This window comes from Sus scrofa, chromosome 10 (assembly GCF_000003025.6).
Source record: "Sus scrofa isolate TJ Tabasco breed Duroc chromosome 10, Sscrofa11.1, whole genome shotgun sequence".
Classification (NCBI taxonomy): domain Eukaryota; kingdom Metazoa; phylum Chordata; class Mammalia; order Artiodactyla; family Suidae; genus Sus; species Sus scrofa.
Window position 1 is genome coordinate 46,814,664 of NC_010452.4, and position 25,497 is coordinate 46,840,160.

At 43.3% G+C, this 25,497-nt stretch overlaps 1 protein-coding gene across 4 annotated transcripts in view; it reads left to right on the forward strand.

Annotated features, from left to right (window-relative positions):
- Positions 5,353-25,497, forward strand: part of DCLRE1C (DNA cross-link repair 1C) — a 43,833-nt gene continuing 23,688 nt past the window's right edge. For 2 of the 4 annotated variants that reach the window (XM_021063988.1, XM_021063989.1), the window contains exons 1-4: positions 5,353-5,544; positions 17,223-17,274; positions 20,323-20,407; positions 25,327-25,386. In XM_021063988.1, coding sequence (XP_020919647.1) covers positions 5,436-5,544; positions 17,223-17,274; positions 20,323-20,407; positions 25,327-25,386 — 306 coding nt within the window. In that variant the 5' untranslated portion in view covers positions 5,353-5,435. 4 annotated transcript variants of the gene reach the window in all.

A 25,497-nucleotide genomic window follows, 5' to 3' on the forward strand; every position in this document is an offset into this window, starting at 1 on the left:
CTGCAGAAATGAGCTCTCTCTTTGGCCTCCGTTACAACACCCCGAGAACACTTCTATCACAAACACACTGTGAAACCTCTTGTGTTTATTTCTTTCTATGATTTTCTCCTTTTCCAGACTGTAAGCTCTTGGTAGACCATGGCTGATTGCTTCATGTAAGTCCAGGTTCAAGCACAGTGCCTGGCACTTAGTAAACACCCTGTAAAAAGTAATAGCTAATATGTATTGAGCACTTAGCATTTTCCAGAACCTTGGGTAGCCTTTTTTAAGTGTTCCCCTCCCCAGATGAACAATAACACTTTTAAATCAATCATTGGATTGGGGGTAGGAAGTGAGAAGAAGAAGTACAGGTGGTGGAGTGATACATGCTGCTAAAACAAACTAAACATATATAGTGACTTTTTAAAAAACCACCTTCTATTATGTGAATTAGCCAAGCAGTAATCAGTCAACTACAGAGAAGGGATATCCTCACCAATCTGGTTTACTTTGTTCACATTCTCCTAAATCCTCTCTGGTTATTTTAAACAAGTCTATTGAGCTATAATTGGAGTGCAATAAATAGCACATATTTAACAGCATAAAGTTTGATAAGCTTTGGCATTTTCATAGACCTTGAAACCACGACCACAATCACATTAATGAACCTGTTTCCTTGGGTGCCCAGGCAATTATTGGCTTGCTTTCTGTCACTTTAAATCAGTTCACATTTTCTATAATTTTATATAATTGGAATAATACAGTATGTACCCCTCTTTTTCTGGCTTGTTTTGCTCCGTTTGATTATTTTTAGCCTCATCCATGTTGTTTTGTTGTATTAATAGTTCATTCCCTTTCCCTCCTAATGTTATGGTGATGCAATTGATATATAAAGAATTGTAGGAGTTTCCATCGTGGCACAGTGGTTAACGAATCTGACTAGGAACCATGAGGTTGCGGTTCAATCCCTGGCCTTGCTCCGTGGGTTGAGGATCCGGTGTTGCCGTGAGCTGTGATGTAGGTTGCAGATGCAGCTCAGATCCCGCGTTGCTGTGGCTGTGGTGTAGGCTGGCATCTACAGGTCGGATTTGACCCCTAGCCTGGGAACCTCCATATGCTGCAGAGCGGCCCTAGAAAAGACAAAAAAAAAAAAAAAAAAAAAAAAAGAATTGTGAAGTTTAAGGCGTACACCATGTTTTGACACATGTATACATTGCACCAACATGAATACCACAATAAGTCTAGCTAACATCCATCACCTCATATAGTTACAACTTTTTTCCTGTGATGAGAACTTTTAATGTCCATTTCTCAGCCACTCTCAGGTATACGATAGAGTATTGTCCACTGCAGTCACCACGCTGTGTCTTACATCCCCGTGGCTTTTTCATTTTGTAACTGGAAGTCCGTATCTTTTGATCACCTTCGCTGGTCTCTGCATACCCCACCCCCACCTCTAGCGACCACTGATCTATTCTTTGTTTCTATGAGTTTGATTTCTTTACAGTTCACATATCAGTGAAAGCCTGTAATCGTAGATGCCCAATAAATAATAGCTAACGTGTATTGAAGGCTTACCATTTTCCAGAGCTTAGTGTGGACTTTCTTGTTACCTCCATCCTAAGAGGAAAAAACTGTGTTACAGAGAAGTTAACCTTAGCCAAGATCACATAAATACTAGTGACTCAGATAAAGCGCTAACGAGGGCCTTTATTTCTCCTAAAAGAATGGCCTAGAATACAGTCAATTTATAGTGCAAGTTATTTATATTGTCAACTGAAAAAAGGCATAAAAGTTGAGAATTGCGTTTTATTTAGCAGACTGACTGAGGACTTATGCCTGGGTTACAGCTTCTCAGATATCTCTGGGGATCTGTTCCAAAGAGGGAGGCGCTAGAATATAGAGGAACTTTTACAAACAAACAAACAAACAAACAAAAAACAAATGAACAACAACAACAGCAATAACAATAACAAAACAACCCAACAAACCTATGTAGTCAAACATCAGGAGTTCCCGTCGTGGCGCAGTGGTTAACGAATCCGACTAGGAACCATGAGGTTGCGGGTTCGGTCCCTGCCCTTGCTCAGTGGGTTAACGATCCGGCGTTGCCGTGAGCTGTGGTGTAGGTTGCAGACGTGGCTCGGATCCCACGTTGCTGTGGCTCTGGCGTAGGCCAGTGGCTACAGCTCCGATTCAACCCCTAGCCTGGGAACCTCCATATGCCGCAGGAGCGGCCCAAGAAATAGCAACAACAACAACAACAACAACAAAAAGACAAAAGACAAAAGAAAAAAAAAAAAACATCAAATGATGACTATTAATTAAAGAAAAACCAAACATCTCAAGTAAATGAATTGAGTGCTTTGCTATGTATGGGAAGATACAAGGGTCTGGCCTTAGTGAAGTTATTCTTCGGGTTGGTATCCTGTTTTTCTCCATCCTGAACACCCTCAGGGTGCAGGTTGGGGTGGGGGTGGAGGCTGCAGTGGCTGCTGGCTTGATGGCTGCAATGCAACCTTCTTTGTTTATCTTTGTCCAAAATATGGCCAGCAATTTATAAGCAGACCAAATTAAGAACAGGATATCCTGGAGTGATTTCCTAACAAAAACTTAAATCCACTCTGATAAGTCATTTTTAGGTAGTTAACGTAAACTTATTAGCAGTTGTCTAACCTTCTGGGACAGAATAAATCGACAACTTGAAAGTCTAAATAGCTTTGTGACTGTGGGAGGATAGAAATTCCCAGCTGGGGAATGAGGACATAGCAATGACCAGATCACATTTCACTGTTTTCTTTATCAGGATCCACAAGAGGCATTCCTCCTGGGAGTCAGTTACCAGGTAATTGAGCTTCTCCTGAAAACCCAATTCATTTGTCTCTTGAGGATGCCAAGTCTAGTAAGTGATTTCATCTTCCTCTACAAGAGCCTGACCTCATCCCTCCTAAGAGTACACATTGCTTGTCTCTGGGATGTGCTGACCCATCTTCACTATTTTCTATCCTATCTTCTTTTTTTTTTTTTTTGCTTTTTAGGGCCACACTCTTGGCATATAGAGGTCCCCAGGCTAGGGGTCCAGTCAGAGCTGTAGCCGCTGGCCTACACCACAGCCACAGCCACACCAGATACGATCCGCATCTGTGACCTACACCACAGCTCATGACAATGCCGGATCCTTAACCTATTGAGCGAGGCCAGGGATCGAACCCACAACTTTATGGTTCCTAGTGGGATTTGTTTCCTCTGTGCCACGATGGGAACTCCTGTACCCTATCTTTTTAGCCTCTCTATTTACCTTTATGCTTTTGGACTGTGTCCACTGTGATAGGAGGAGAGGATAAACATATGGGCAAACAAATAATATTAGCCTTATCTTGACCTGTGAGGCTACGAGCTTCATTGTCAGAGGTAGACACACTGGATTCTGCTGACCCCAGGCTTAGTGCAAGGTTTGGTTTTAGGTATAGACAGCCTAGCCATAGCTACAGCCCTTCTTTATCCTATGACAGACTATTTTATACCAAATCAAAGATGATGGTAATACACACCAGCAGAGTATTTTATTCAGGTTCCCGATAGTGGTGTCTCTATCACCCCCTCCATCCATCTCCCCCGTTTTCCTCTTCCTCGTCTCCTCCTTCTTAACATTTCATCAGAATCTGTATTTGAATAGAACTGACTGCCAGGGTTGCAGCAACATACTGATCTTTTCTGAGGGTGCCATTCTGACTCCTGATTCCCTCGGCTAGTACTCATTGTTACTAGATTTATTCCTACCTTACCTTGTGTCTCTATGGAACCATTTATTTACCATGGTCTCCAAAGCTCTTGTCTCCCAGTAAGTGAAAATGACTTGCAGGCACATCTTAGTCATCTCTGTCCCCACCACAAGGCTTGTAATGCATGGTGCTGTGTACAAAGTAGGACCTCACAAGTGTTGAAGTTGTTTGTGATTAATGATATTGTGGTGTCTAAGGAGGCCTGCTACAAAAGTGTGCAGGTAGTGTCATTGTGACTATTTGGTGAATGTTAATACTTTAGCACACCTTTTCATAATGTTGCGTTGGCGGTTAAAAAATTCCAGAGCTTTCCCCCATCACCCTATCGTCCCCCTGTATATCTTTCTGTCTTCTTAAAAATAAAGGCTCAAGGAGTTCCCGTGGTAGCTCAGTGGTTAACGAATCTGACTAGGAACCATGAGGTTGCAGGTTCAATCCCTGGCCTTGCTCAGTGGGTTAAGGATCCGGCATTGCCGTGAGCTGTGGTGTAGGTCGCAGATGCCACTGGGATCCTGAGCTGCTGTGGCTCTGGTGTAGGCTGGTGGCTACAGCTCCAATTAGACCCCTAGCCTGGGAACCTCCATATGCTGCAGGAGCAGCCCTAGAAAAGGCAAACACACACACACACACCACACACAAAAGCTCAAAAGGGGCAGAGGTGGGGGAGGCTAGCAGCTAAGCTTTCCTTGAGATTTTTACTTATCTACCCTAATATTAAGTGTTTGAGCTGTGGTAATCAGGAGTTGTGTATTTACTCAGTTTGTTGATTATACATGAAAATGGGGACTAACAGTTTTTGAATTTATTGCAAGACAGATACAATTTTCTCACACAATTCTCAGGTTATCCTGTAAGGTAGACATTGGGAAGGGACGAAAAAGAAGAGAACTAGCAAACATAGAAAACAGACTGGTAGTTGCCAAGAGGGTGGGGGAGGGAGTGGGATAGACTGGGAGTTTGGGGTTAGTACATGCAAACAGTTTAGGATAAGCAATGAGGTCCTGCTGTATAGCACAGGAAACTAGATCCAACCTCTTGGAATAGACCATAATGGAAGATAATATAAGAAAGGGAATGTATACATACGTATGACTGGGTCACTGTGCTGTACGGCAGAAATTGGCACAACATTGTTATCAACTATATTTAATAATTTTTTTTTAAAAGAAGGGAAGCAAAATAAGGCTTTCAGTATCTCAGTGGACAAGCATAAAGAAGGCAGTGTGATTTCAAATTCAAGCTCCGCTTCCCGCTTCTCCTTGGGTGGAGCCGCCTGCTCTGGGTGTTCAGTCTCCCTTCTCGTTTTAGTTCCTGCACAGCCACGGGCAACGCTTCACCACAGCGACACCGTGTTGTGCCAGGGTGTTTGGGAGGGGCCTCATTCCTCTCGCTACACCCCTGATTCCACCTGGCATCGCAGCTGTGGGCCCAGTAGCGACCTCAGCAGAGCGCAGCTGGGTTAGAGGGTTTCAACCCACAAGTGGCTGCGGCCGGAACTGACAGGAAGTTCATTGGCATCGCCCTCAGGGCCGTTGGGCTCCTCTGATTGGACGTGGCTGCGCCTGGCTGGCCAATGGGGAGATGGCGGCAGGTTCCCGGAAGTGGTGGCGCGGTCAGCTGCAGCTTGCATAACCGCGGAGGGCTGGCGCCCAGTCGGCTGTGTTCGCCAACGCTATGAGTTCCTTCGAGGGCCAGATGGCGGAGTACCCAACTATCTCCATAGACCGTTTCGACCGGGAGAATCTGAGGGCTCGCGCTTATTTCCTGTCCCACTGCCACAAGGGTGAGTGAGCGCGGCGCGCCGACCCCCTCCCGGGGACCAGGGCTGCGGCGGGTCTGGCCCCGCGGGGAGGTAGCCCAGGGGCTGGAGAGGAGGAAGTTGGGGTGGGGGTCCTGCAGGAGGAGTGCAGGCTTTGGGAGGTCTGGGGAGAGACTAGCGACTGCATCCTGTCGCAGGCGTGCTCTTCAGCCTGTTTGAGGCTTTATCGCCTCATAGGTCCCGCGGGGCGGGACAGAGCAGCGACTGCCAGTTACTCACTGACCCAGGCCAGTTTGATCAGGCACAGCTATTCGGTTTTTTTGGAAGCTCTCCCAGGGCCCAATAGTCAAGGTTGTCGAGGATTACTTATTTCTTCCCCCAAATCCTCGCGATTTTGTTACAAAGACAGGTTTAAATGAAATTCTGCCATACCTCCAACCATTTATTAGCAAGCACGCACGCATTCAAATTAAACGTCCTGCCTGTGAGCTTGACAACGTGCAAGCTCCCCCTCTTTTTAGATGTTCTGTTCACATTCAGTATGAAAGGTTCCTTTTGTCCTAGAGGTGGGATGAGGTTTACCTTACAGATGCCCAGGTCAGGCAACCAGAATGTTATTTCACAGCTGCACATGGTTAGGAATTAAGCCTGGAATGTCGCCCCCTAACGATATGGTCCCCAGGCCAGTTACTCCAGGCAAGTCTGGAGCATCTCTACATTTTAGCCAGTCTCCAGAGCTAGAGTACCACCAATTTCACTACCATTTCCATTCTTTTTTTTTTTTTTTTTTCTTTTTGCCATTTCTTGGGCCGCTCCGGCGGCATATGGAGGTTCCCAGGCTAGGGGTCCAATCGGAGCTGTAGCTGCCGGCCTACACCATAGCCACAGCAACTCAGGATCCAAGCCGCGTCTGCAACCTACACCACAGCTCACGGCAACGCCAGATCGTTAACCCACTGAGCAAGGCCAGGGATCGAACCCGCAACCTCATGGTTCCTAGTCGGATTCATTAACCACTGAGCCATGACGGGAAATCCCCATTGTCCATTCTTAACATCTGGTATGCTGATGGATAGGTCAGTAACTTTTACCCATGAAAACAGGTTTAATATTCAGTATGCTAATTAGCACATCCTTGGGCCTTGACCAGAGATGAAGGTTAATTGAAGCATTCTAGAAGCTACCTCTTGGAGTGCTGATTTCCAGCGTAGCTTAAGTAGGAGACCCCCGACCGCTCTTTTGAGGAGTGACTCAGATATATTTGCACAAACATACCACACTGTGTGATTTTAAAGTAAATCAGTGATATGAAAACAGACCCTTGGGCAGGCAGTGGGTGTGAAGACTAGCTGCTGTGTGTGTGTGAAATCTTTGAAGTTACTGCTTTGGGGAAATGCGTCTGCTTTCTGGCTCTAAGCTCTTTTAATTTATCACTCTTTAATGAGGAAATGCTGGACCTCCTCTCTAGCTGTGCTAAAAACACGTGAGTCCCAGTGAAGGCCTTTCTGTTGCTTCGGGAGAATAATATTTTTGGTTTTGTCTTGTTTTTCATTGAGAAGTCATTCCTGGAAGATGGTGTTTGTACCTCAAAGGCCCTCTGGCGTCTCTGAACTCATCGAGGATGGTGGACGGGATTAAAGAATGGCTTCTTGGGAGTTCCCATTGTGGCGCAGTGGAAATGAACCCGACTAGGAACCATGAGGTGGCAGGTTCGATCCCTGGCTTCACTCAGTGGGTTAAGGATCTGGTGTTGTCGTGAGCTGTGGTGTAGGTCACAGACATTGTTGTGCCTGTGGCATAGGCCAGGAGCTACAGCTCTGATTAGACCCCATAGCTTGGGAACCTCTGTATGCTGCTGGTGCGGCCCTAAAAAGACAAAAAGACCAAAAAGAAAAAAGAAAAAAGGAAAAAAAACAAAGAATGGCTTCTTCGGGGCTCAGCCTTCATGCATCAGAGTAGTGGCTTTGGAGAAAGAGTTTGCCTAAAGGAGTTCGTATTTATATTTTTTATTGAATTTATTCTTTTATTATTTAGTAATTGTAGTTGTGAAATTGTCATTAGTTTGTATATTAAGGAATACTCTCTCCTGCTGAGCAGTTTATAACTTTTCCTGTCCTCTGTTCCCATGTGGGCCTGTCTTCCCAGTGAGGATGTACACTCAACAAGGTCAGGAACTCAGCTTCTGTTCTCCAGGGTTGCCACATTGTCTCTTCGTGGTTTTTAACTTTTTGGGGAAGCTGACGTCCTTGGATGTGCTGTGGGCTGGCTTGTGTCCTCTCCCTACCCCCATTCATCTTTTGAATCCCTAATCTCCGATGTGGCTGTATTTGGAGAAAGGGCTTTTAGGAGGTGATGGAGGTTAAATGAGGTCATAAGGGTGGAGTCCTAATTTTATAGGAGTGGTGGCCTTCTCTACACACACACACACACACACACACACACACACACCACACTGAGGAATGCCGTGTAGGCACGCGGCATGAAAGTGGCTGCTGGTAAGGAGAGGCCTCCCCAGAAACCAGCTTTGGTACCTTGATCTTGGACTTGAGCTTCCAGAACCGTTAGAAATACATTTCTGGGTGTTTGCACTGTGGCACAGTGGGTTAAAAACCTGACTGCAGTGGCTCAGATCTCCTGTAGCCGTGTGGGTTCCGTCCCTGGCCCAGTGCAGTGGGTTAAGGATCCAGCCTTGCCACAGCTGTGGTGTAGGTTGCAGCTGCAGCTTGGAGTCAATCCCTGCCCTGGGAACTTCCATATGCTGCAGGGACAGCGGTAGGAAAAAACAAATAAACAAATAAATAAATAAATAAGGAGTTCCCATTGTGGTACAACAGGGATGAATCCAACTAGGAACCATGAGGTTGCAGGTTCGATCCCTGGCCTCGCTCAGTGGGTTAAGGATCCGACATTGCCATGAGCTGTGGTGTGGGTCGAAGATGAGGCTCAGATCTGGTGTTGCTATGGCTGTGGTGTAGGCTGGCAGCTGTATCTCAGATTCTACTCCTAGCCTGGGAATCTCCATGTACTGCACAGGTGCAGCACTGAAAAGCAAAAAAAAAAAAAAAAAAAAAAAAAAAAAAAAAAAAAAAATTTAATTACTTAATTTCTCATTAAAGCCATCCAGGCTGATATTTTGTTATTGAAGCCTGAGCAGAATAATACAGTATATCTGATAAGATCTATAGTCTCCTGTGAAAAAAATGCACATAAACATGTTAACATCACATTTTGATAAAAGTTGAGGTAGGGAGTTCCCGTTGTGGCTCAGAGGGTTAAGAACCTGACTAGTATCCATGAAGATGTGGGTTTCATCGCTGGTCTTGCTCAATGGGTTAAGGATCCAGCATTGCTGTGAGCTGTGAGCTGTGGTATAGGTTGCAAATGTGGCTCGAATCTGACATGACTGTGTTATAGGCCTGCAGCTGCAGCTCTGATTTGACCACTACCCCACGAATGTCCATATGCTGCAGGTGTGGTCCTAAAAAAAAAAAAAGGTGAGGTGGGCCATGGACCTGCTTGATGCCTGTTCATGGTCCATCTGGGATCCAGTGCTGTGTTCAGGGCAGGCTTTAAAGCATCTGTAAGGCCCAGAGGACAAGATGGGACCCATGGCCTGAGATTGCAGCCCAGGGAGGGGTAGGACCCCTTCAGGAGGCAGCTTAATTTGATGTATTTTGGTCAAAGGAAAAGCCAAAGGCCCTGGAAAGGAGGCTTGGGGTGCATCCTGGTGGCAAATAGGGAACTCACCCAGGTTCCCTCCACTGGTGGGATGGGGTGTCTTGATGGAACAGGATGCTGCCCAGAGGCTTAGTTTGGGAGCAAGGAGCAGAGTCCAGGATCAGCCTCCTTATTGCTCTGACTCAAACTCTCTGGAAGACTTGATTAAGGAGAGTCCTGCCTGGGGACATACTCATTCTTTGGCCCTAAAGCCTGCCTCAGGAGTGCCCTGAGGAGAGGCACCTTCTGAGGGCACATGGTCTGTCCGTGTGTGGTCTGGTGACTGCCTTGTTTTTGAGAAATGAGGACCGCCATGTATACATCGAGGGCATGCGTGTTGGTTGTAATTAGGATAATTCAATTTCTTTTTTTCTTTTTTATGAGAGTGGTAATGTTTATTTCAGGTTCTCTCTCTCTTTTTGTCTTTTTTAAAAAAAATTTTTTTTTCTTTTTTTGCCACACCCGCAGCATGTGGAAGTTCCAGGGCCAGGGATTGAACCTGCGCCACACAGCAGTGATCAGAACCACAGTGGGGAAAATGCAGAAGCCGAGTTCCCATTGTGACACATCGGAAATGAATCTGACTAGTAACCATGAGGTTCCGGGTTCGATCCCTGGCCTTGCTCCGTGGGTTAAGGATCCGGCATTGCCATGGGCTGTGGTGTAGGTCACAGACGCGGCTCGGATCTTTCGTTGCCGTGGCTGTGGTGTAGGCTGGCAGTTGCAGCTCTGATTAGATCCCTAGCCTGAGAACCTCCATATACTGTGGGTGTGGCTCTAAAAAGCAAAAAACCAAAAACAAAAACAAAAAGAAGATGCAGGAGCCTTAACCCACTAGGCTATCAGAGAACTCCCTCGATTTTTTTCTGATGGGTGATTGTTTAACATCATCTCCCTCACAGCCCAGCTTGACTGCCTTTGCCTTCTGCCTTCATCAAGGGCGGTCATGGGCAGTGTTTACATATATTCATCAAAAATGCACATGAAAGTCATTTTTGGTACATGATTTGACTTTTTTTTTTTGGTCTTTTTTAGGGCTGTACCCATGGCATGCGAAGGTTCCCAGGCTAGGGGCTAATTGGAGCTGCAGCTGCCAGCCTACACCACAGCTCACGGCAACGCCGGATCCTTAACCCACTGAGTAAGGCCAGGGATCGAACCCACAACCCCTGGTTCCTAGTCGGATTCATTTTCACCACGATGGGAACTCCCATTTTTGGTGTATGATTTGAAAAGACTTTCAAAATAACCTGCTTGTTTATGGGTTTGTTTTTGTTTTTTTAAGTAAAATGAACTTTCCAACAGCATTCATGTATTAACCGCAAAAGAGCTGGAAAAGCATTATGTAGAAGAATAATTTCGTTTTAATTAGCTTTAAGCTTATTAAACTTATGATCAGTGTTTAGAAATCTTATAATGAAGATGGTTATTCATGGTTAGACAGCAATGCATTTTTTTTTTTTTTTTTTTGTCTTTTTGCCTTTTTCTAGGGCTGCTCCCGTGGCATGTGGAGGCTCCCAGGCTAGGGGTCGAATCAGAGCTGTAGCTGTCGGCCTACACCATAGCCACAGCAATGCCAGATCCGAGCCATGTCTGCGACCTACACCACAGCTCATGGCAACGCCAGAACCTTAACCCACGGAGCAAGGCCAGGGATTGAACCCGCAACCTCATGGTTCCTAGTCGGATTCATTAACCACTGAGCCACGATGGGAACTCCAACAATGCATTTTTTTTTTAATTTAGTTTTTAAATTTTTTGGTTGCACCCAAGGCCTTGGAAGTTCCCAGGCCAGAGACTGAATCCGAGCTGCAGGTACGGCAACACCGGATCCTTTAACCCACTGTGTCAGGTCAGGGATGGAACCTGTGCCAATGCAGGGGTCCAAGACACTGCAGTTGGATTCTGAACCCACTGTGCCACAGCGAGAGTCCAAGCAATTCATTTTTTAAAAAATTCTTTTTTTTCCTTTTTCTTTTGGACCCCCTTCACCTGATTCTCCCACCTCCTACCCCCCGACCTTTGTTAATCAGCAATATGTTCTCAGTATCCGTGAGGTTGAATTTTTGCTTTTTCACATTTCATAGAAAAGTGAGATCATGCAGTATTTGTCTGTGTCTGACTATTTCACTTAGCTATGCCTTTGGGCTCCGTTCATGTCACAAATGGCAAGAGTTCATTCTTTTTTACAGCTGACTAATATTCCATTGTGCATATGTATACCACAATGTCTTTATCCATTTATCTCTTGATAGACACTGAGGTTGTTTCCATGTCTTGGCTCTTATAAATAATGCTGCAGCAAACACGAGGGCACAGATACCTTTTCCAGTGAGTGTTTTTGTTTTCTTCAGGTAAATAGCCAGAAGTGAAATTGTTGGATCTTGTAGTTCTGTTTTTAATGTTTTGAGGAACCTCAGCCTCCTGTACTGTCTTCCATAGTGGCTGCACCAATTTACATTCCCACCAACAGTGCACAAGCGTTCCCATTTCTCCACATTCTTTTCAACATTTGTTCTTTGCTTTCTTGTTGATCATAGCCGTAATGGGCATGATATCTCAATGTGGTTTTGACTTGCATGTCCCTGATGATTAGTGATGTGGAGCATTTTTTCGTGTACCTTTTGGCCATACAATATGTCTTGGGGAAAAAAGTCTATTCAGATCTGCCCATTAAAAAAAAAAATCTCTTTTTTTTTTTTTTTTTTTTTTGCTGTTAAATTTGTATGAGTTCTTCCCCACCCCTTTCATTTTATGCCCAGACTTGCAGCATGTGGAAGGTCTCATGCTTGGGTCAAATTGGGACTGCAGCTATGGCCTATGCAACACCAACACCAGATCAGAGCCACAACTGAGACCTATGCCAAAGCTTGCGGCAACTCTGGATCGGTAACCCACTGATGCAGGCCAGGGATTGAATGTACATCTTCTCAAACATTATGTTAGGTTCTTTATATATTTTAGATATTAGCCATGCATCAGATACATGATTTGCAAATATTTTCTCCTCTTAGTAGGTTTTTTCATTTTGTTAATGTTTCCTTTGCTATGAAGAGCTTTTTAGTTTGATGTAGTCCCACTGTTTATTTTTGCTTTTGCTTTTGGTGCCATATTCAAAATAGCATCACCAAGACCTGCATCAGAGAGATTACTGCCTATGTTTTCTTATAGAAATTTTATGGTTTCAGGTCTTACATTTAAGGCTTTAATCTGTTTTGAGTTATTTTTTGTATGCAGTGTGGTGTGGTAAGACAGTGCTCAGGTTTCATTGTTTTGCATGTGGTTGTCCAGTTTTCCCAACACAATTTATTGAAGAGACTTTCTTCATTGTATAGTCTTGACTTCTTTACCATAAATTGATTGATGCTATATGTGTGGGTTTATTTCTGGGCCTTGTATTTTTTTCTATTGATCTATCTATGTTTTTATGCCAGTGCCTTAATGTTTTTTTTGCTTTTTCTTTAGGGCCACACCATGACACATGGAAGGAAGTTCCCAGGCTAAGGGTTGAATTGGAGCTTCAGCTGCCGGCCTACACCACAGCCACAACACAGGATCTGAGCTGCATCTGCGACTTGCACCACAGCTCACAGTAATGCCAGATCCCCAACCCACTGAGTGAGGCCACAGATTGAACCCGAGTCCTCATGGATGCTAGTCAGATTCATTATTGCTGCACCACAATGGGAACTCCCATAATGTTTTAATTACTTTAGCTTTGTAATACATTTTGTAATCAGGGAGCATGATGTTTCCAATTCTTTTCTTTTTCAAGGTTGCTTAAAAAGAAATCTTTTGTGGTTCTATACTAATTTTAGGATTATTTGTTCTATTTTTATGAAAAATGTCATTGGAATTTTGATATGGTTTGCATTGAACCTGTTGATTGCTTTGGGTAATATGGACATTTAATAATATTGATTCTTTCAACTCATGAGCTTGGATTAGCTTTCCATAACTTTCCATTTATTCGTGTGATGGTAGTTTTTCTGTTAACGTCTTGTATTTTTCAATATGCAAGTCTTTCACGTCTTTGGTTAAACTTATTTATAGATATTCTTTTTGATGCAGTTGTGAATGGGATTGTTTCTAAATTTCTCTTTCTGATGGTTTGTTTTAAGAATGTAGAAATGGGAGTTCCCATCGTGGCACAGTGGTTAACGAATCCGACTAGGAACCATGAGGTTGTGGGTTCAATCCCTGGCCTTGCTCAGTGGGTTAAGGATCTGGCGTTGTCGTGAGCTGTGGTGTAGGTTGCAGATGCGGCTCGGATCCCATGTTGCTGTGGCTCTGGCGTAGGCCAGTGGCTACAGCTCCGATTGGACCCCTAGCCTGGGAATCTCCATATGCCGTGGAAGCAGCCCTAGAAGAGGCAAAAAGACAAAAAAAAAAAAAAAAAAAAAAAAAAGAATGTAGAAATGCAATGGACTTTTTGTGTTTATGTATCCTGCAACTTTACTGAATTCTTGTATTAGTTCTAACAGGTTTTGATGGAGTCTTTAGAGTTTTCTCTGTATGGTGTCATGTTGTGTTTGTAAATAGTGTCAGTTTTATTTCCTCCTTTCTACTTTGGATGCCTATTATTTCTTTTTCTTGCCTAATTGCTCTGGCTAGGACTTATAGTACTATGTTGAATAAAAGGGCAAGAGTGGGCAGTCTTGTCTTGTTCCTGATATTAGAGGAAGTCTTCATCTTTTGATCATTGATTATGATGTTTGCTGAGGGCTCACATATGCCCTTTATTATGTTGAGGTATGTTCCCTCTATACCTGATTTGTTGAGAGTTTTGTTTTTTTTTTTTTTTAATCATAAATGGATGTTGAGTTTTGTTCAATGCTTTTTATGCATTTCTTGAGATGATTATATCATTTTTTATTCTTCATTTTGTTTATGTGATATATCACATTGGCTGATTTGTGGATTTTGAACCATCTTTATGTCTCCAGAATAATAAATCCCACTTGATCATGATGTATGATCTTTTTAATGTATTGTTGAATTCTGTTTGCTGGTATTTAGTTGAAGAGTTTTGCATCTATGTTCATCAGGGATATTGACCTGTAGTTTTATTTATTCTTTTTTATGGTGTCCTTGTCTGGCTTTGGTACCAGGGTATTGCTAGCCTCATAAAATGAGTTTTTTGAATGTTTGTAGAATTCACTAGCAAAGCCATCTGGTCCAAGACTGTTTGTTGGGGTTTTTTAATTACTGATAGTAGAAAGGATATTCAATATCCTTACTAGTTATCAGTCTGTTCAGGTATTCTGTTTCATCATGGTTCAATCATGGTAGGTTGTATGTTTCTAAGAACTTACCCATTTCTTCTAGGTTGTCCAGTTTGTCGATTTATAAATGTTCACAGAAGTTTCTTACCTTTCTTTTCTGTTGTAATGGTTGTAATAAATCTTCTTCAATTTCTGATTTTATTTATTTGAGTCCTATCTCTCTCTCTATTTTTGTTTTTTTGGTGAGTCTAGCAAAGGCTTGTCAATTTTGCTTACCTTTTCAAAGAATAAGTTCTTAGTTTCATTGATTTTCTCTGTTATCTTTTTAGGTTCTAGTTCACTTATTTCTTCCCTAATCTTAGTTATTTTCTTCCTTCTACTAATTTTGGGCTTTGTATGTTCTTCTTTTTCTAGTTTCTTTCTTTCTTTCTTTTTCTTTTTAGAGCTGCACCTGCGAAAGTTGCTGGGCTAGGGGTTGAATTGGAGCTGCAGCTGTTGGCCTGCGACACAGCCACAGCAACACCAGATTTGAGCTGCATCTGTGACCTACACCACTGGATCCCGCTGAGCAAGGCCAGGGGTCGAACCCACCTCCTCACGGACACTATTGTCGGGTTCTTAACCTGCTGTGCCACAACAGGAATTCCTTTATCTCAGTTACTGAAGTGTAAAGTTAGGTTGATTATTTGAGATTTTTCTTATTTCTTGAGGTAAGCACTGAACCCTTGAATTTCCCCTTTAGAACTGATCTTGCTGCATCCTGAAAATTTTGGTATGTTTTTCTTTTGTCTCAAGGTATTCTTAAATTTCTTTTTGATTTTTTCTTTGACCCATTGGTTGTTTAATAGCCTGTAACTTAATTTTCACATTTGTGAATTTTCTAGTTTTCTTCCTGTAATTAATTTTTAGCTTCATACCATTGCAATTGGAAAAGATGCTTTATATGATTTCAGTCTTCTTAAATGCGTTAAACCTTGCTTTGTGGCTTAATATGTGGTCTATCTTGGAAATTGTTCTATGTGCACTTGAGAAGAATATGTATTCTGTTGCCATTGCATGGAATGTTCTGCATATATTTGTGAAGTTCATCTGGTCTAATATGTCATTTAAGTCCAATATTTCCATACTGATATTCTATCTGAAATGTTCTATCCATGATGTAAGTAGAATATTAAAGTCCCCTGCTTTTGCTATCTGTTTCTCCTTTTAAGTCTGTTAATATTTGCTTTATATATTTAGATGTTTCTGTGTTGGGTGTATAAATATTTACAAATGTTGTATCTTCTTATTGGATAGATCCCTTCATCATTGTATAATATGGTAAGGTCTCTCTCTCTCTCTCTTTTTTTTTTTTTTCTTTTTAGGGCTGTACCTGCAGCATGTGGAGGTTCCTAGGCTAGGGGTCAGTGTGGAATTGTAGCTGCCAGCCTATACCACAGCCACAGCAATGCGGAATCCAAGCTGCATTTGTGACCTATACCATAGTTCACAGGAGTGCTGGATCCTTAACCCTCTGAACGAGGCCAGGGATCGAACCTGTGTCCTCATGGATGCTATTCAGATTTGTTTCCGCTGAGCCATGATGGGAACCCCATGGTAATGTCTCTTATTACTGTCTTTGTTGTTGTTTTTACTTTTTTATGGGCTGCACACGTGGCATATGAAAGTTCCTAGGCTAGCAATTGAAAGTGAGCTGAGGCTGAGGCCTATGCCACAGCCATGGCAACACTGGATCCAAGCTGCATCTGTGACCTACTCTGCAGCTTGTGGCAATGCCGGATCCTTAACCTACTGAGTGAGGCCAGGGATCAAACCTGCATCCTCACAGAGACTGTTGGGTCCTTAACCTGCTGAGCCACAGTGGGAACTCCCAGTCTTTGTTTTAAAGTCTATTTTGTCTAAGTATAGCTACTCTAGCTTTTTTTTTTGGTTTCCATTTAGAATTAGGGTAATTAGAAGTTCCCATTGTGGCTCAGCAGATTACAAACACAACTAGGATCCTTGAGGATGTGGGTTTGATCCTTGCCCTCCCTCAGTGGACCTGGCATTTTCGTGAGCTATGGTGTAGGTCACAGATGTGACTTGGATCCTGTGTTGCTGTGGCTGTGGCTGTCTGGTTTGCTTTAAATGTCACCTTTCTCTTTAAGTTGCCTTTCTGTGTTTGTTAATTTGGAAAGCTGTGGAGCAAGCCTCTGTGGGTGGTAATAACCCACCTTTCAACCCAGCAGTTATAGTAGGTTGAGAAGTAATGAAACTTTTTTTTTCCCCTGGCCTAAGCTTGAATGGTTTCCTCAAGGATTCCATGGAAGCAAACTTGAATATCTAGGTGGACTAACTTAAGTGATTGGAATTGAATGGGTCACTGAGAGCCTGGACCAAAGGGTAGTTGGATTGCAATGAAAGAAGAGAGTAAGGGAAAATGATGGAAGCATTTCCCAAGGAGACCCGGTCACCTACTCTTCTTTGGCTACTCTGAGTCATTTAGACTCTTCCCCCAGGGGTAGGACATCATTCTCCTTTTAAATGGCTTCTGATGGCTTGGAGATGGTCCATTTTTTAGTGGTTCTTATCCTGTTTTCAGTGGATGCCTCACTTGCAGAAGCAAAAGCCAGTAGCTCATGAATCAATTCTCTTCTAAAAGTGAAACTCTCATTTATTTTCTCTTAAAAGGAAGCCTAAAATGATCAGATAACTCAGCTTCCTTGGGGCAAGGAATACTCTGAAAAAATAATATATTTCTGATTTTTTTTTTTTTGGCAGATCACATGAAAGGATTAAGAGCCTCTACCTTGAAAAGAAGGTTGGAGTGCAGGTAATACATGTTGCTACTTATTTGTGCGTGTGTTTTTGTCTTTTTAGGGCCACACCTACGGCGTATGGAAGTTCCCAGGCTAGGAGTCAAATCAGAATTGTAGCTGCTGGCCAATGCCACAGCCGTGCCTACCTGGGATCCGAGCCATGTCTGCGACCTACACCACAGCTCACCGCAATGCTGGGTCTTTAACCCACTGAGCGAGGCCAGGGATCAAACCCACATCCTCGTGGATACTAGTCGGGTTCGTTACTGCTGAGCCACCAGGAGAACTCCTATGTGTGCGTTTTTAAGTAAAATTTTACTTGAGCTGTAACTTCTACACAGAAATGTACAGACATCATAAGGGAACAGTCTGACAAACATTTGTAAGTGAACAGATCTGTGTAACTTCTGCCCAGCTCAAGACGTAGGACAGAACCAAAATCCTGGAACAGACCCCGTCCCTCCCCCAGTCAGTCTTCCCTGCCCACGGGCAACCTCTTTTCTGACGTCTGTTGTCATGTTTAACTTGGGCTGTTTTTGAACGCTATTTAAATTGTTTCATACTGAATAGACTCTCCTACTTTTTTTCTTTTACTTAGCAGTATATGTGAATGATTCATCTGTGCTATTGGGCACAGCAATGGTCTGTCCATTCTGTCCATTTTCTTTCTTTCTTTCTTTTTCCTTTTCTTTTCTTTTCAGGGCCACTTCCATGGCATATGGAAGTTCCCAGGCTAGGGGTCGAATCGGGGCCGCAGCTGCCAGCCTATGCCACAGCCACAGCACTGTGGGATCTCAGCCATGTCCAAGACCTACACCACAGCTCACAGCAATGCCGGATCCTCAACCCACTGAGGGAGGCCCGGGATTGAACCTCCATCCTCATGGATTCTAGTCAGGTTCATAAGCTGGTGAGCCACAGTGGGAACTCCCACGTTTGTTTCTGAAAGGGTGTGTATGTGTGTAAAGGGTTGTTTCCTTATAAAGAATTAAATAGCGTTGTTGGTTCTCTTCTTAAAGCTGAGCCTTCGCATTCTTTTCCTTCAGCCATTGCTTAGATTCAAAATTATCAAGATATATCCAGTTGCCTCTTGAACCATGTGAGGGTTCGGGGTGCTGACTTTCGTCGTGGTTGAAAATTGATGTGTAACATTACAGTCGGCCCTCCCTATCCCCGGGTCTGCATCCATGGATTCAACCAACCGTGGACTGTGTCGTGCCATAGCACTCATTTAGTGAAAACAATTTCTCACATAAGTGGATTGTTGCTGTCGAATCCTGTGTTGTTCAGGGATCAGCTGGGTGTGGAAAGGAGTGTCTTGGCGTTTTGACTCTTTCACCTTTGACTTAGCAGCAGGCTTCTTTGCTAAGTGATATCAGCAGTCTGTGTTTATGATAATGGTAACAAATACACACATGCACACACACACACACACACACACACACACACTAGATGTTGATGATATGGTAATGAGTAAAACAAAAATCCCTCTCTTCTTGGAGCTGACAGTCTCTTTAGAGCCTCTTTTGGAAAGACACTACTATTGCTTCTATTTTACAGATGAGGAAACTCAGGAACCAGAGAGGTTAAATTAGTTGCCCAAGGTCACACAGCTAGTGGCAGGACCAGGATTCCCACCAGGTCTGTCTGATTTTAGAGCCTATGTATTAGTTGTCCATTGCTGCGTAACAAATTATCCCCTGAAGTGACTTAAAAACAACACTCGTCATGTATTGTTATCTGTTGCTGTGCCTCAGGGATTCTGACAGGGCACAGTGGGAGCGGCTGGTTTCTGCCTGACTGGGTATCATTTGGGGGCGACCTTACCTAAAGGCTCGTTCATTCAATGTCTGATGCCTGGACTGGGGACACTTAAGTAGTTGGGACATTTTGGGTATCTCTGTCTCTAAACAAATCTTTGCAGCATGGTGGTTTCAGGATAGCTAGCGTCCAAAGTCCTGCAGTGCTATGTCCGTCCCAGTCTGTTGACCAAGGCAGTTACAAGGGTCTGTCCAGGTTCAAGGGAGGTGAATGGAGACGCCTCCCGTCAAGGGAAAATGTCCATTCCCATGTGGTTGGAGTGCACGTCAGCGTGGCCAGCTTTGGAAAGTATAATCTGCCGTAGATTGTACCCCTAACCTTTCAGCTCTAGGGGTGAATTTTTCAAGCTTGTCATGAAATTGATTTCTGCCCAAAAGACACAGACAGAAGCGACTTGCACGAAGTAAATCTCAAGCAGACTTTGGCTCCCCCTTCCTGTTTAGCAGAGGTAGTTTATCATTTGGTGGTGTCTTTCCAGGCATAGCTGATCCTGTAACAACCATGTCTTTAAGATGAAAATAAACAATGAGGTCCTGCTGTACAGCACAGGGAACTATATTCAGTCTCCTGGGATAGACCACGATGGAAAAGAATATTTTTAAAAAGTGTGTGTGTATGTATGACCGAGTCACTTTGCTGTCCAGCAGAATTGGCATAACAGTGTAAACCAACTATGCTTTAATACTAATAATAACAAAAGATGAGAATGGTGAAGACCAAGCTTTGAGGAGGTCAGAGAACATAATATTCATTCTCATCTGCTTCTTCCCCTTCACTTTATTTTATTTTTTTAATTTATTTTTTTAGGGCCACACCTGAGGCATTTAGAAATTCCCAGGCTAGGGGTCGAATCAGAGCCTCAGCTGCCGGCCCACAGCACAGCCACAGCAACGCCAGATCTGAGCCGCATCTGTGACCTGCACCACAGGTCACGGCAATGCCGAATCCCTAACCCACTGAGCGAGGCCAGGGTTTGAACCTGCATCCTCATGGATCCTAGTCGGGCGCGTTACTGCTGAGCCACGATGGGAACTCCCCTTCCCTTTACAGTGATGGGGCGGAGGTGGTCATTGGAGGTTAGGCCTATTGGGAACCATTCTAACACTTTTGGTGCCAGCTCCGTTTCTGAATTATTCAGGGTATCTGATACATGTTGAAACAGGAGATTTCCTAGTCACCCAGATGACTCATTTTGGATGGTACTAAAATGACTTTTTTTTTTTTTTAATCTCTCTTTTCAGCTTGAAGGTCTCCTTATACTGTTCACCTGTTACTAGAGAATTGTTATTAACCAACCCGAGGTACAGATTTTGGGAGAAACGAATTGTAAGTTTTATTTTTTTCGAATGCCACTAATTCTTTTTTTCAAGTGGGAACTACTTTTCGAGGGAGATGGAACAAATGTATAAATATATTTATCTGCAGTATTTATGGTGTCGCTATTCACTCTTTTGTCATTCCTTAATTGTGGAAGAGCTTGGCTTTTTATTGTTGTCACTTTGTCTTTCTTGTCCTTGAACACGTTGACCTAGATTCTTAGTTTTGTCTCGTCTCAAAGACCCTCTTGCCCAGCTGCATTTTAATAGTTTAAAGCATAAAATGTTCAGTGACATAATCGATAGATCCTTTTATTTAGACCATGGGTTAGGTGAGGAAAAATGAAGAGGACTTAGGAGTTATAATAAGAAAGGAATAATAAGCTGAATAAAAACAGGATGGATAATTTGAATCTGACAGAATAAAGTGGATCTCTGCAGTGGGAGGCGGATAGTAGAGGAGAGAAGACCATATGGCAGGTAGAAAATGTGAAGATGGCAGAAAAATTTCTGTTGCAACAGTAGTTGCTATCCACATGAATGGATTTCATTCAATTTGTGATCCAAAGACGAAGTCGTAGTTTAGGTTTAAAAAAAAAAAACAACCCAGCCTGGAGTTCCCGTCGTGGCTCAGTGGTTAACAAATCCGACTAGGAACCGTGAGGTTGCGGGTTCGACCCCTGGCCTTGCTCAGTGGGTTAAGGATCCGGCGTTGCCGTGAACTGTGGTGTAGGTTGCAGATGCGGCTTGGACCTGGCATGGATGTGGCTGTGGTGTAGGCTGGTGGCTACAGCTCCAATTTGACCCCTAGCCTGGGAACCTCCATATGCCGCGGGAGTGGCCCTAGAAAAAGGCAAAAAGACAAAAGCAAACAAACAAAAAACCTAGCCTTAGTCTATAAGAGACGTAGATGACATTAAAGGAAAAACACAGGTCGAAATTGGGGGAAAAAAAAAAGAGAAAAGATATACTGAACAATTAGAAGCTAAAAATGCCAAAGTGGCAACTTTTATATCATGTAAAGAGCTGAAGGAAAAAAAGAAAATCTAAATTTTCAAGAGGGTAAAAGAAGATCAAGAAGATGTGAACACACACACACGTACTCACAACTGACAAAATAACCTCAAACTGGACTCTGTCGTAGTTGGTCATCTAGTGCTTGATGGGAGAAAGAGAACCGTCATTCGTAGGTAGAATTCTGCTTCATTATGTGGCTTAAACTGCCAGTAATTGGGGCAGCTGGCAGAGAAGTCTGAACAAGCATCTCAAAGAGTCTTTTTGATGTCTGACTGCCAATAACTTACAGCTCCCACCTCCAGCTTCCCTTTCTGCCCCACATCTGGGCAAACTGATTAAAAAAAAAAAAAAAAAAAAAAAAAAAAAAAAAAAGCCTGTCCTTTCCTGGGTGCCTACATGGAGTTCAAACATGAAAGCTCAGGGCCACCTGTAACCACAGTGAAAACCAGGGCCCCTTGTTCCTATTTTCTCAAGCTACCTGGGCCACTTCCTCCCAGCCTGGGTACCAGCCTCCGCTCCCCAGAACGTCCCAGGATATGGGTAGTGCAGTGTTTTCATACCCTCTTGGGTCATGTTTGGTGGAATTTTCAGTCTCAGCTTCTGATCTGTCCCTTAGGTGGGACCCGACAGAGGCCATCCCTATGGAGAGGGACCCAACAGCAAGGCTGCTAAGTAACCTTGGCCTTGGTGTTAGGCCTGCAGTTGCTGTGGGTCATTCCGGCCAGCAGTCAGGAAGGGAAGCTGAGGAAGAAGGGGAGAAGAGCAGGGATAGGCTGGAATCCACGGGGACAAGTGGGGACCCATGCCTGCCTCTCACTCCTCCCAACCTTGGTAATGCTAACGCTGCTGTTCCCTTGGCCACTGAGTCACACATACGAGCCCTAGGGCTCCGAGAAGCTGAGCGGGAATATCCCGCAGAAGATGGAGCTGCGCTGTCCTGCCCGTGTCAGTGAACTGAGCCTGCAGATCAGCAACACAGGAGTTGTTGTCATTCCTGGTGCCTTGCAGAGCATTGAAAAATGCTGCTGGCTGACGTCTGCCATCCGAGTCTTACCCAGGTGTTTCTTGGGGCTACTGCTGACCCAGACGTATACACAGCAGGAGCTTACAGGATAGTCCAGGCTCCGCTGAGTTGATGTAATTCAAGGCCACCTCGCAATCTAAGGGGGAAGGGGGCAGCTTGATAGAAGCAGGTGGAGAGCTTACCAGACACTCTCAGAAACTGAACACGAGGGACGTGGGAAGTAAGTAAATAGCCAGAAGGCTTAAATGACGTAATGAATGCATGTGAACTGATTGAAACACAGAGCTTTAAACCCAGCGAAGGAAGGAAGATCTTTGGGTGCACGTGGAACATTGACCAAAATCAGCAAGTGCTTTGTCACTGACGCCTTTCAAGAAATCCTAGTGATTTGTTCTTTGACCGTAATGCAGTGATATTGGAAATCAGAAATAAAAGGAGAGTTAAATTCATGAATGGGAACCTTTAGTTCCCATTCATGTGGGAACTAAAGGTTCACCACAAACAACTCTCAGGTTAAAGAGGAAGTTGTAAAGAAAAATATACAATACTTAGGACTGAGGAACAATAAAAAGAGGACATTCAAAATGTGTGGAGCACAGCTCAATTAATACTTAAAAGGATGGAGTTCCCATCGTGGCACAGTGGAAATGAATCCAACTAGGGACCATGAGGTTGCGTGTTCGATCCCCGGCCTAGCTCTGTGGGTTGGTGATCCGGCATTGCTGTGAGCTGTGGTGTAGGTTGCAGATGCAGCTCGGATCTGGCATTGCTGTGGCTGTGGCGTAGGCCGGCAACAACAACTCTGATTAGAACCCTAGCCTGGGAACCTCCATATGCTGCAGGTGCAGCCCTAAAAAGACAAAACACCAAAAAAAAAAAAAAAAATTAAAGGGAAATTGACAGCATTAAATGCATTTCTTAAAAAGCAAAGACGAATTAAATGGAAGAATTCTTTGACTTATTAACAAGGAAAAGAAGCAACAAAGCAAATCTAAGGACATGTAAAAGAAGGAAATAATAAAGAGAAAATGACAGATTAGTGATATAGAGACTAACTATCACAGAAAATTAACAAAAGTAAAAACTGGCCTTTAGAGAAATAGAGATAATTTTCTGCCAAGATTGGTGAAAAAAGATGTATATAAAAATACAGAATGATAGGTGTTCCCATTGTGGCACAGCGGAAACGAAGCCAACTAGGAACCATGGGGTTGTGGGTTTGATCCCTGGCCTTGCTCAGTGGGTTAAGGATCTGGCATTGCCATGAGCTGTGGTATAGGTCACAGATGCAGCTCGGATCCTGTGTTGCTGTGGTGTAGGCTGCCAGCTGTAGCTCCGATTTGACCCCTAGCCTGGGAACCTCCATATACTGCAGGTATGGCCCTCAAAAGCAAAACAAACAAACAAACCCAAAACAGAATGATAAAAAGGAAAATAACTATTAATAAGAGCAATGCACAATGCCTTATTTTCAAAATTAATGTGGTAGTGTATTTGATAATTTAGACACAGTGGATAAATACCTGGGAAAGTAGGAAAATACCAAATTAAGGCAAGAAAAGTAGGAAACTTGAATAAAGAAATAGCCATCAGGCATTCCCATTATGACTCAGTGGGTTTAAGAACCCAATATAGTCCCTGTGAGGCCTTGTTTAGTGGGTTAAGAATCTGGCATGGCTGTACACTAGCATAGGTTGTAGATGCAGCTCGGATCCAGCATTGCTGTGGCTGTGGCTGTGGCCTGCAGCTGCAGCTCTGATTTGACCCCTATCCTGGGAACTTCTATATGCCACAGGTGGAGCTGCAAAAATGAAAAAAAAATTTTTTTTAATTTAAAAATTTTAAAACAGTTTTGAAAGATCTCTTCTTCAAAAAAGCCCCAGGTCCAGATGGTTTTATGGGCACTTTGGCCACATGTTCAGAGAACAAGTAATTCTTGTTTTAGGAGAGAATAAAAAGATAAGCCAGTCAACCTCACTGGCAAACCGGATAATGGTAGCACATGGGGAAGAAAGTCCATTTCATTCATGAGCATGTGTGAACATCCAAATTAGGGTAATAGCTAACTGAACCTAACAGTGTTAAAAAAAAGTGCATCACAAATAGAGTGTTTATTCTAGAAATGCATGAACATTTTTATACCTGAACCACAGTCACTGTGAGTTTTATGGTATCAGTGGACTAAAGAGATGAACAATTATGTTCATTCATCAGCTACTTACTGAATGCCTCTTTGTGCTGGTGACTGTTCCAGTAAATTGTCCAAGGACCCTTGGACCGTTCTGCAGCAGCTTGAATCTGTAAATTTGGCCAGTGTGTCAGGACTGATGGCAGACTGTTCTGCTGCAGAAAACCTAAACACATAGAACACCTGACTACCTGTCGTACAAAGACTAAGGTCAAAAGGAAAATGGGATGGGAGCAGGAGGGATGGGGAGGTGAAGGGAGGGAGATTGAATTCATAGAACTGCTGTGTCAAAGGATGTATAAGTATATATAATGTATTGCCACCTCCAGAAAGGTATTTTATTTATTTATTTATTTATTTATTTTGTTTGTTTGTTTGTTTGTTTGGAGCAGAGAAAGGTTTATTGCAGGGCCCAGCAATGAAAACGGGTGGCTTATGCTCAAAAACTTTGAACACCCTGACGGTACCTGGGAAAAGTTTTTATAGGTAGAATTTGGAGTGAGGGCTGCAGAGGGTGTGCCCAGAAAGGTATTTTTTTAGCTTTATTATTTTTTCAAGCTGTTAAGCCATTACTGTCGTGAAGTCAGAAATGGTTCCACGGAGTCTATAACTTCTCTTGGTCCCCTTTCTGTGTTTGAGATGGCAAAGGCACATAAAGTCATGGAAAAACTGAAAATGTATACTTCTCTTCTTTTAATAGGTGTCAATTGAAGTTGAAACTCCTACCCAGATATCTTTAATTGATGAAGCATCAGGCGAGGTAACTAAGTACTAAATACTGTGTTTTTAAAAAAATCATTACTTAGCATTAAATGATTGTGTACCTTTCTCCTTGCTTGTGAATGCTCATTTAACCATAAATAAAATTTAT